General features: G+C 37.8%; 2 protein-coding genes across 2 annotated transcripts; one reads left to right on the forward strand and one right to left on the reverse strand.

Annotated features, from left to right (window-relative positions):
- The first annotated feature begins 78 nt into the window (after positions 1-78).
- LOC106132978 (uncharacterized) lies at positions 79-5,039 on the forward strand. The gene is made up of 2 exons (XM_060949008.1): positions 79-3,653; positions 4,979-5,039. The coding sequence occupies exons 1-2, from the start codon at positions 79-81 to the stop codon at positions 5,037-5,039; spliced, it is 3,636 nt and encodes a 1,211-aa protein (XP_060804991.1).
- A 2,933-nt stretch (positions 5,040-7,972) lies between these two features.
- LOC106132990 (uncharacterized) lies at positions 7,973-8,765 on the reverse strand. Its single transcript, XM_013332570.2, has one exon. It carries the CDS (start codon positions 8,737-8,739, stop codon positions 8,008-8,010), a length of 732 nt encoding a protein of 243 aa, XP_013188024.1. The 5' UTR covers positions 8,740-8,765; the 3' UTR covers positions 7,973-8,007.
- Between the last annotated feature and the right edge of the window lie 3,867 nt (positions 8,766-12,632).

The raw sequence follows: 12,632 nt of genomic DNA on the forward strand, positions 1-12,632 counted from the left end.
TAGAATAATCCTATCGAGTTTGGACTTGTAAAAAATTTCGCAAATTTTGACATTTAGAAAAAATTTGACTTTGTCATCATGGAGGCCCTTTTACTGAAGCAAGATGATATTTACGAGAGATTATTTAAAGCATATTCTACGTACAGAAAATCACCCAAGGAGCGCATATCCGTATCATATATTGAGTCCAAAATGGAAAATTTAGAAAAACTGTTTAGTAACTTTGACAATATTCATTTTCAAATTGTATCAAATGTTAACAAAGAGAAGAGAGAACAGTTAGAATATTTTAACAAAGATATGTATGGAAGATTTGAGGAAACATATACAGATTATAAGACGAGAATGAAGGACGATTTAAGGAAATTCAATACGTCAGGTCCTGGAAAATCGTGTTCAGAGAAAATGGAGGTGAAGTGTGAAGCGAAGTTGCCGCAGATTCAGTTACCGAAATTTTCTGGATCCTACGAAGAATGGCAGGCATTTTATGATATGTTTCAATCTTTGATTCATCAGAATAGTAACTTAAGTGCGGTGCAGAAGCTACATTATCTAAAGAGTAGTTTGTCTGGGGAACCTGAAAATTTGTTAAAGAACTTGTCAACTACAGATATCAATTATGAAGAAGCGTGGAAACAGTTGACACGGCGATATAATAATAAGCGATTTAATTGTAATGAAATTCTTAAGCGCTTGTTTTCTCAGAGAAATTTGTCAATTGAGTCTGCATCCTCGATCAAACAGTTACTTGATACGACTTCAGCCTGCTTGAAATCACTTCAGAATATGAGTATAAATATTGATTCTTGGGATCCAATGATAAACCATTTGGTGGTTTCGAAACTTGATATAGAGTCACGCAAGCTTTGGGAGTTACAGATTAGTCAAACTGAGTCAGAAGATTTGCCAAATTGGAGTCAGCTTGTTAAGTTTTTGGAGATGCGTTTCCGTACCCTTGAGATGATTGATACTGGTGGTAAACAAAAACCTGCTTTCAACAGTCCTACGAACAAAGTCGCACCTAAGCAAAAGTCATTTCATGCAACAGTCCAAGAAGAGAAAAAGAAGATTGCATGTGTAATGTGTCCGAACCATCACTTGCTTTATGTATGCCCACAATTTTTGAGCCAGTCTCCTCAAGAGAGATCAGAGTTTGTACAATCCAAGAGACTGTGTTTCAATTGTTTTTCATCGAATCATTCTGTAAAGAATTGTCGTCAGCCTACGAGTTGTCGCCGATGTGGGCGCAGACATCACACCCTGCTGCATTTTGACCGGAGTCAATTACCAGAGTCATCCCCGGCTACCACAAGTGCTGAGAATCCCGTGCCGGCGGAACCAAGTGCATCAGGCATTCAAACGGAGACAAGAGTTACATCCCACTTTGTGCAAGGAAGAGATAGTGAAGTTTTATTAGCTACCGCTAGAGTTAAGGCTGTAACATGTAACGGGTTGTCTAAGGTTTTGCGTGCTCTGATCGACCAAGGGTCAGAAGCTTCATTTGTAACTGAGGCTACTGTCCAATCTTTAGGCCTTAAGAAAAAACCTGTGAATGGTCTTATATCTGGTGTAGGAGAGGGAGAAACACGAACAAAAGGTATGGTTTCTTTAGAGCTAGAGTCCCTTCATAATCCCGAGTTTTCTATTAAAGTAGATGCCTTTGTTTTGAGTAGTCTTACGTCTTTCCTTCCTACAAATAAGACTTATATTAAAGATTGGCCTGAGTTTGAGTCGTTGTCCCTTGCCGATCCTTATTATGGGTCACCTGAGAAAATTGATCTTCTTTTAGGAGTCGAAGTCCATAGCGAGATTATTGTGAATGGCTTGTTAAAACATCCACATAAACGAGGTCCTATTGCTCAAAATACGCAATTTGGATGGGTTTTGACAGGTCGTGTCAGTAGTGGTATTTCTTCATCTAAGCGATTGATTTCTCTTCATATTAGAGTTAAAGAGGATGAACTTTTACAAAAGTTTTGGGAAATAGAGAGAGAGCCCGATTCTTTAGTTAAGAAAATGAGTAGAGAAGAAATTAAATGCGAAGAGATTTATGAAAGTAGTACAGAGAGAAATGAGAATGGCCGTTATAAAGTACGTCTTCCATTCAGAGATCCAGATCCAGATTGCTTTTACGGTCAGTCAAAGAACATAGCACTTCGTAGATTAAATTTTTTGGAGAAGAAGTTAAGTAGAAATCCTTCTTTATATGAGGAGTATAGAAACGTTTTGCAGGATTACATTGATCAAAATCATATGGAAGAGATCACAGATGTGGAAGAAATAAATAATGAACGAGTTGTTTATCTTCCCCATCACGCCGTTGTTAGACTAGACAAGGAAACAAGCAAAGTAAGAGTAGTTTTTGACGCGTCGTGTAAAGGGACTAATAATGTCTCTCTAAACGACTGCCTGTTAGTGGGTCCAAAACTTCAACAGGATTTACGACATATTCTCATGAGGTGGAGACGTCATCCGTTCTGTCTAGTTGCTGACCTTGTGCAAATGTACAGACAGATCCTTGTGCATGAGAAGGACACCGATTGTCAGAGGATCTTATGGAGATCTGAACCAAACCAGCCTTTAAAACATTATAGAATGTTGAGACTTACTTTTGGGACGGCGTGTGCTCCATATTTGGCAGTGAAGTCATTGCACCAGTTAGCCAAAGATGAGTATGATAGAAACCCTTTAGCAGCATCTATTACTTTAACAGATTTTTATATGGATGATCTTTTAAGTGGATCAGAAACTGAGAGTGACATTATAAAAATTTATGAACAAATGAATAAGTTAATGGGTGCTGGAGGATTTTGTCTGAGAAAATGGTGCAGTAACAGTGAGAGGTTGTTGAATCACATCAGTGAACACAGAGGATCTGAACAACATTTGATATTAAAGTCAGATAGTGCTGTCAAAATTCTAGGTATTTGTTGGAATAAGAATACAGATAATTTTGAGTACACTTATTTGTTGCCAGATGATGGAGAATCTCAAGAGAATGTCACCAAAAGAAAGGTTTTATCAGAAATTGCAAGGCTATATGATCCGTTAGGGTGGATCTCACCTGTGATAGTCAAGGCTAAGATTTTTATCCAGAAACTCTGGAAATGTAGATTAGAGTGGGATCAAGTTTTGACGTCGGAACTATTGCTAGAGTGGAATTCGTACAGAAAAGATTTGCTGAATGTGAAGGATATCGTAATTCCTCGATGGCTAAATACAAGAAGAGAGGATCATGTTGAATTACATGTTTTTGTTGATGCATCGCAAGCTGCTTATGCTGCTGTGGTATTCTTGAGAACCAAGGATAAGTCCAATAATATTCATGTGAATATTGTAACTGCAAAAACTAAGGTTGCACCTGTAGAAAAGGAGATATCTATTCCACGAATGGAGTTATGTGCCGCAGTTCTTGGTGCTAAATTAGTTTATGAAGTCTCCCAGATATTGCAAATTCCTAAAGAGCAAATCTTCGCGTGGTCTGATTCAATGGTTGTACTAGCCTGGTTAAGAGGAGATCCGAGCCGTTGGACGACATTTGTGAGCAACCGTGTATCAGAAATTTTAACTATCTTGGATTTCTCTCAGTGGAATCACGTGAGAACTGATTTTAATCCTGCAGATTGTGGGTCGAGAGGCATGCCATGTTCAGAGTTAATATCCTATCAATTGTGGTGGCGTGGACCTGATTTTCTTCACCATGATGAAATTCATCTTACAAATGAGAGTTTTGAAACAGTTGAAGAGCAAAGATCCGTTAAAACCTTAACTGCTGTAGTTAAAAGGAGAGAAGTATTTATTTGGACCAGATTTTCAAATTTACAGAGAGCGTTGAGAGTTCTATCGTTTTGCAAAAGATTCGTTAATTTAAAACTTCCAGAGAATCAAAGAGAGATGAGTAGAATTGTTACAAAGAAAGAAATTAATGAAGTAATGGACTTTTGCATACGAAAAACTCAAAATTTTTATTACGAAGAAGAGCTAAAGCAGTTAAGGTCCCAGGGCCAGGTGTCAAAAAAGAGTCAGCTGCACACTCTCAGTCCATTTATCGATGAGAAAGGTATTCTGAGAGTAGGCGGGCGCATAAAGTTCTCCGAGGCAGATTTTAATAAACAGCATCCTGTGATTATGCCTGGTGAAAGTCATCTCACCAAGTTATTAGTTTTAGATGCTCATGAACGTACATTACATGGTGGGCCTCAAATAATGTTGAACTTTTTAAGATCTAAATTTTGGATAGTACGAGGTAGAGATCAGGTCAAGAAATGCTATAGAGAGTGTATGACATGTCTTCGTTATTCTCGGCAAAACAATAATCAGTTTATGGGCCAGTTACCAAAAGCAAGAGTGACTCCTACTCGACCATTTAAAAGTGCTGGAGTGGATTTTACTGGTCATATCAATGTTAGATTTTCTCCTGGACGAGGATCCAAAAGTTATAAAGGATATATTTGTGTCTTTATTTGTATGGTTACAAAGGCCATACATCTTGAAGCTGTTTCAGATTTAACCGCCCAAGGTTTTATTGCCGCCTTTAAGAGGTTTGTGTCTAGAAGAGGTCACTGCAAGGATCTTTATAGTGATAACGGAACCAACTTTGTTGGTGCAGACAAGGAGTTAAAAGACATGTCTCAAAAGGCTACAGCTCAGCTTCCGTTTGAATTCCGTCAATTACTTTCCAAGGAAGGAACCACGTGGCACTTTATTCCTCCTCAGGCACCAAATTTTGGAGGTCTTTGGGAGGCAGGAGTGCGGTCTACAAAGTCCCACTTGAAAAGGGCTATAGGGGACTCAACTCTTACGTTCGAAGAGTTATCTACTGTGTTAACCCAGATAGAAGCGTGTCTTAATTCACGTCCTTTGTACTGTTTGAGTGATAATCCAAATGATCCATTACCGCTAACGCCTGGTCATTTTTTAGTAGGTGAACCTCTTGTCGTAATACCAGATGAAGATCATTCAACGGTTAATATTTCAGGGCTTCAAAGGTGGAAGCTTACTCAAAAAATGGTAACGGACTTTTGGAAGCGATGGTCTAATGAATATTTGATCACCTTAAATCAGAGATATAAATGGTTTACTAAAAAGTCTGAGCCTGAAATCGATGATATTGTTATAGTGAGGGATCAAAATTTACCGCCATCTAAATGGTTATTGGGAATAATTATAGATAAACATCCAGGCAAAGACATGATAACTAGAGTTGTTACTATCAAAACAAAAAATGGTATTTTTAAACGCCCATGTAACAAATTATGTTTCTTACCTAAAGACATTAATGTATCTCAAGCAAATTAATTAGAGTTGAGGTTAAAGTTCTATTGTATACATGAATGTATTAAGTTTAAATTTATTTAGTATCTTTTGTTACGGTGGGCGGGTTTTATATTTATATTCTTATTTTTATTTTTGGTTCGTAAAAGAACAAGTTCTTTGGTGGGCGGAATGTCCAAATTAGTAATCCTAGTTTGTATTTTTCTATATTTAATGTGTCTGCGGACTCTCTCCACCCCGTAGGAAATTGAGACGTTGTTTAGTGAGCTTTTATGTGATACAAGTGTCCATCTATTCTAGATAATTATTTTTAGTTTAATTCTTATAGTTAATGTGTGGTTACATAGATGGCTCTGTTCAATATTAGAACGCGATATGGTTTCTTGCATTGTATCTAATATAAGGTCAAAGAAAGTTCCGAGTAAATGAGTTTAGCAGCAGTGGTGGTTTGTTTTATTCGACGCGCAACCGTAGCGACACTTGATGTATCCAGAAGTTATTAAAGCCAAAGATTTTTTTTTTATTTTTTTTAACATGGGCTTCCTCTAGGCCTGCCACTATTTGAATCTCAATTCCATCATGTTTTATTTCTTTTCAAGATATTTTGCTCTGTGAGCCCCCCATTAACCCCCAAGATATGTGAACGAGACCCGAAGAGATTACCTTTGCATTTTTTACTTAAATAAATATAAAAATTTTCAATCTGAGTAACTAGGTATAAGTAAAATGTTGTAAACACCTGTCGCGCTACGTCAATCAATAATCACTTCGATTACTCGAGCATGCGCGGTGAACCACTGTGCTTTTTCTAGAAATTACTCGACTGTTCGCAATGCTTCTAGATGGCGCTGTCAGCAAATACAACGCGCACTTGTTGATTCCCTTATCATTCATTGACCAAAGCCAAGCGATTTGCAAATGGATTGCGATATCTATATTTTTTGTACAAGAGAGAACTCTAGTGTGGCTTTAGTTTTTGGTGAAAATTTTCTACGAAATACCGTGAAAATAATTGATAATGTATTTAGGCAGTAATATAATTACAAACATAACTTAAATTCAACCGGCGTTTTTAAAAACAATGTGACGTGACATTATGGTAAAACGTCGCAGGTAAGAGAGATGAGAGATAATTGAAATAATCATAGAATAACTACAACCTTGATTAGCGGACTAGTTTAAAAACATTTAATAGCGCGCGGGTTTAACTATAAACACGAGATCAAGCAATTTGCTGCCAGAGTAGCGAGCTACTTAACCTAGTGAGCGCTGAAGTAGTCCACAGATATTAATATAATTAAAAAAATGCATTATTTACGTACGTAAATCTCCATTTAGAAATAGACTTATTTTCAAAATAGGATGCAAGGTAAACCCTTAAAACGTCAACATTACTTAACAGCCTCTATGATGAGAAACGAATTCTCTGATTAGCCTGGGACTTGGATGTTTATCTGTATAAGTAGTTATTGCAAAGGTTGCGGAGGTCAGATGGGAGTCGCTCCGTGTAAAAACCCTGACACACCCAATCCAGGGTTCACGGTCAAAGGCCGGACTCTTATCCAGAGTGGTGAGGAGGAAACCGGGACTAAAATCAGACGGAAGAAGAAATAAGCAGATTAGGTACCTACCCATCCAGGCATAAATAAGCAGGATCCTCTCCAAAAGTAGCAAAAGTTACCTCGTACGCATTGTTTTCAGTAGAAACCGTAAACCCAACAAGTTACGTACTTACTAGTTCCAATAAAAATCGCTAGATGTCTCTGTCACATTTTTTCTTTAGACAGTAGAAGATTGTGCCATGTGGTTTTCGGCACTTAAGAATAGAACCACTCCTTACTTTCCCATGGATGTCGTAAAGGGCGACCATGGGATAAGCTTATACAATTGGGGTTCCTCTTTTAGGCGATGAGCTAGCAACCTGTCACTATTTGAATCTCAGTTCCGTCTTAAAGTCATGCAGCTGAACGTGGCCTTTCGCTCCTTTAAATACTGAAGGCTATGTTTACCGTCCTCTGCCTATTGCAAAAAAAAAAAATGTTCGCATAACTGTCTCTACGACTTTGTAGACAGTCTACGATTTCCGTCATTTTTTACGTCTTCGTAGAGCGTCTACGATAACGTAGCAACTATGTACATTACCTTATTTTATAAACAACTAGCCGCGCCCCCGGGCTTCGCTCCCATGAGAATTTCGCGATAAAAAGTTATTTGTTAATCCAGGTTATAGTCTACCGGTATACAAAAATCCTTCAAAATCCGTCCAGTAGATAAATTATATTAAATACAGCTGTGCCCGCGACTTCGCCCGCGTGGAATAGTTATTTTGGGCATCATTGAAGCCCTCAAGGATGAATAATTTTTCGCGGTTTTTTTTTACATTTTCCATTATTTCTTTGCTCCTTATAGTTGCAGCGTGATGTAATATAGCCTAAAGCCTTCCTCGATAAATGATTTATTCAACACAAAAAGAATTTTTCAATTCGAACTAGTAGTTACTGAAATTAGTGCGTTCAAACAAACAAACTCTTCAGCTTTATAATATTAGTATAGATATATGAACAACTGTTATTATTAATAACAATGGACTTGCTGCAGTTATATATTTCAAGATACGGAATGACGCGAACTAAGTCAACAACTCTGTCATAGGTCAAAACAAGAATCGATTCATTCAACGAGATAATGAAACGCAAACTAAACATACATCACATAATTTATTACTAAAATAACTTAATAACTAACGGGCACAAATTCAACCTCATTCTTCAAGTCAACAGCATAGGTTGTAGCTTCTACCTGCTTGTCAGGGATTTCATTCGTCTCAATTTCTTTGTTCTTATCGTTATCACCTCTGTTCCCAACGTCCGCATCAAGATCATCATTATCGTCGTGTCCCATTTCCTCCCTGCTATGATCAGGCGCATGCGTTTGCTCATCCGTCTCTGTAAGCTCGGTTACTGGATTATCAGCGCCATCTTTGTTCTTTATAGGGAATTGGATGGTTAAAACGTCTTTATCATAGCTCCATGTTCCGGATAGATCAACAATTTCTGGTAGCGTCCTCACATCTAAATAACTCCTTTGGTGACCTTCTTCTGTCTTCTGTAACGCTTGGACCATGAGCACTCCTGTACGCGCTTTGACACTGATCTCATTTTCTTTGTAACCGGCTAGAGGTATGATGATTTTGTATTGGTTACCATCGACACCCTCCCTTGAAACACTGCTGGGGAAACGCTGGTAGAAATCTTTCAATATTTCTTCCATTTGCGTCATTTCATTGGCTATTTGTGCCCAAAACGCGCGGGTATCGAATACGGATTCGCCAAAACCTGAGTAAGAAGGTCTTCTGAACGGTCTGTGGACTTCTTCCGACGAATCGGAGTCGTCGCGATGATGGTACCCATAATGGGGGGCTGCGTTAGCGGCAGCAAGAACACAGAGTAGAAATATGCTGTACATATTGTCGCTGTCGAGTTTGGACTGAGGCGTTTGTAAGATTAACGATACATTTATAGTTCCAGACAGGGTTATCGAAGCTATCAGTACGTTCTGGAGTGAGCGCTTAGTCAGGCCGGTCATGGGTCATGTTTGTTCTAAGAATTCGCGATAAGATGTTTACAAACAATGGAATCTTATTTCTTGAGTGGTTAAGGATATTTTTGTTTGTTAATTGTTGATGTATCGGTTTATCCCCAATACTAAAAAAGTAAGTGTACTGGAAATTCTTAATTTAAAATATTTGTTTGGTACATAATTCAATTCCCAGAAACTTATTGGTTACATCTCTTTTATCATGACATTATAAACAAGAGAATAACCTATACTATACATACATAAATCGCGCCTCTTTCCCGGAGGGGTAGGTAGAGACTACATCGTTCCACTTGCCAAGTTGGGACTAGCAGCTGTTTCCCGCTATTTGGTTCCCCTAATATTTTGGGCTAAAGTGCCGTGTGGTTCCCGTCACCAATACAAAAATAAAAGGACCCCTCCTGTTGGCTCTGTCAACCCAACAAGGGATAAAGACGTGACCATATGTATATGTATATTGTAAAATTTTAACTTATTTAGCTTGGTTCACCTTTTAGGTAAATGGGTGCATACAAAAATGTATTATTGTCTCCATTTGATTGGTAGACTTCACTCCATGCAGTACCATGCAAACTCGTCGGTTTCGGGTACTCTTGACCTGACCTTTTGCTAGAACGTCCTAGATTTGATCAAGGTACGTTCGTCTAGACCTTCCCACTCCAACAGTCCCATTCTTGTATATTTGCTTAGACAACCTACAGTGCCGTGGTTCCCGGCACTTATAAAAAAAGAATAGGATGTCGTAAAAGGCGACTAAGGGACAGGCTTATAAACTTGGTATTCATCCTTTAGGAGATGGGCTAGCAACCTGTCACTATTTGAATCTCAATTCTATCATTAAGCCAAATAGCTGAACGTGGCCTATCAGTCTTTTCAAAACTGTTCGCTTTGTCTACCCCGCAAGGGATATAGACGTGATTATACGTACGTCAACCTACTTTCATTCATCCTGTCGACATGACCAAACCATCTATATTCCTTATTTAGCATTATAATAATTATTAATAGAAAAATACGCTTACTTATCTACTTTTATTTAACCTAAGTCTAATGTCTGACCTCATTATATAAACACTAGCGACCCGCCCCGGCTTCGCACGGGTGCAAAATTATAAATGTTATCTATATACATATAATAAATCTGTAGAGAGGTCAATTCTGTACATTGAAAATATTGAAAAAATAAATAGCAGGGGGTGTTACTGGATCGATACCAAACACAAATATGTGATTAAAAAAATTTTTGTCTGTCTGTCTGTATGTTCAGGCATCACGTGAAAACTAACGGTGCGATTTTGATGAAACTTGGTATAATTATATGTTATTATCCTGGGCATAAAATAGGATACTTTTTATCCTGGAAAAATACGAAGAAAAAAAATCTTAATTTTTCAGTTCATCCATAGATGTTGTTCTGTAGAATCGCGAACACACGTTACGTTACCCGCAGTGGATTTAGCACCGTAACTTAAAGCGCCGAAAGTCGGATTTAGCTTTAACCGTTTGCGGCACACGCGGGCCGCTACTAATTACTATGTAAAAAATACTTTAGTCCGGTCAATCTAGACATTCGAAGCTACATTAATTCCCATCAAGCTGAAAATGATTATAATTGTTTAAAACACAATCAAAAGCATTATTTCAAAATTCCCCATGATTCCGGTTTAAGGAAAAAAAAATCCCCAAGGTCAAAGGTAAAAAAATGGGTGTTTCGCGATTTTCTTCAAAACGGTAAGTTTTTCAAATCGGAAAATTACCTCATACATAAATTGTAGATCATAAAGTTATCTATAAAAAAGGTATCAATAATTTTTTTCAATAAAGCTACCATTTCTGAGATATAACAATGCAAAAAGTTGCAAGCGTCATAATATGCACACGTTTCCACGCCACCTCTGAGGTAGTGTACTATTAGCGCGTTTTTTTAACATTCTTTATAATAAACTTGAAAAAGTCTGAAATAGGTTAGAATAAACACGTGTTTTCACTACGCAGTGGCACTCAAGACTAACTTTCGCATTTATTATTTAAAAAAATTAGAATAACCCTAAGTGAAGAAAATCATCTTAGGACAATAATAGAGATTACAATTAAATCAAATTAAAAATAAAACTACTTATAAAAAGAAAGAAAAAAGATGACTACAAACTAAAATTTAATTTAATTTGTAGAGAAATTAATTGTAGAGAATAAAAATTTGACAAGATCTATAAAAAACTAATTATCTGTAATGTAGATGAAATAAATAACAATATTTATAAATTGTACAGTCCCTGCATAGTATCAACATGCGGGAGTGTGCCCAGAAGGCTGGCAGCATTGCCAATTTGAATGGCAATGCTGAGTCTCTGAGCCAGATAATTTCCAGCCCTCCGGTCAAGAGATACCTCAATCAGCTTTTTCGACAATTGTCAGAAAAGCTGATGGGCAGATAGGCCCCCCGGTCCCAGAGTTTCTACCCCAAAACGTTCAAAAGTATAGGTATTACCGATACCTACATATTTGCGCCTTTTGAGGTTCTTTGCCTCATTTGAAGCAGAAACGGCCTTAGATTTAGTAACCTGAACATGAGACGGCCCAAGTGTGTCGACACAAGTAGCATCCCACACCAAAGGCCGCCCCAATCTCCAGGGTCCCAAAGTCATACCTCTTACTCTCTTGGCATCATCCCGAGCCAGACCGTTTGGTTCTAGAACGACTGGAACATGGAAGGTGGCCAGAGCACAGAGGATTATATTATTTAGGGCGGCATGGCGCCCTAAACGGCCGGCACTCCTAGGGCATGAGAGGCCGTGGTATCCATAGCCGTCAACGGTATCCCCGCAAGGACTACTATTATTAAAGATTATTAAAGACTAACGGTATTTTATGTGTTGAGCATTGTGAGATAAAGCAGCTATACGACCCTAGCCACGTACACAATTAAACAGAGAGACAGATGTTGTCTCAAGGTTTCACTACAGTATAAATGAAGGGACTGGGTTTCATTATACTTATGTATATTTTATATTTTGAATTCAAGTTAAAATTACCGACAGAACAATATTTTTACTTATATTACTGCTACATAGAGTATATACGAGACGTGTTTATGCATATTTTGACGCTTGCAACTTTTTGCATCGTAATATCTCAGAAACGGTAGCTTTATTGAAAAAAAATATTGATTCCTATTTATAGATAACTTTATGATCTACAATCTATGTCTGAAGTAATTTTCCGATAAAACTTACCGTTTTGAAGAAAATCGTGAAAACTCCATTTTTTTACCTTTGACCTTGGGTAATTATTTTTTCCTTAAACCGGAATAATGGGGAATTTTGAAATAATGCTTTTGATTGTGTTTTAAATAATTATACTTATTTTAAGATTGACTTACTTGACTTAAGGTCCTATGTCCCCTAGCTGGGGCAGAGGGCATCCACAGTGCGTCGCCATGCCGCTCGGTCTTGAGCTTCGCGTTTTTATTTATATTTTCAGATTGATGGGAATTAATGTAGCTTCATTCTTATTTTTTGGTCTAAATTGACCGGACTACTTACTACAGAACGCGAACTCAACAGTAGTAGCTCAATAGAGGGATCTCCTTAATTATTATAGGCCTAGCCGTAATTGGGTCCAATAGATATTTTTAAGATGTCATTGTCAGAGTTACTCAAAATGGAGAATTAAACCATCCACGCGATGACCGACATCCGCACGGACGGAGTCGCGGGGGGAAGCTAGTTATACATAAAAACCTTCCTCTTGAATCACTTTAC

This window comes from Amyelois transitella, chromosome 3 (assembly GCF_032362555.1).
Source record: "Amyelois transitella isolate CPQ chromosome 3, ilAmyTran1.1, whole genome shotgun sequence".
Taxonomy (NCBI): Eukaryota; Metazoa; Arthropoda; class Insecta; order Lepidoptera; family Pyralidae; genus Amyelois; species Amyelois transitella.

Excerpts from the sequence above, each read along its gene's own strand:
- LOC106132990 (XM_013332570.2), bottom strand. The coding sequence starts at position 8,739 with ATGTACAGCATATTTCTACTCTGTGTTCTTGCTGCCGCTAACGCAGCC.
- LOC106132978 (XM_060949008.1), top strand. The coding sequence starts at position 79 with ATGGAGGCCCTTTTACTGAAGCAAGATGATATTTACGAGAGATTATTT. Across the intron at positions 3,654-4,978 it reads AGAGGCATGCCATGTTCAGA|GGCTTCAAAGGTGGAAGCTT; the intron begins GTTAATATCCTA and ends TTAATATTTCAG.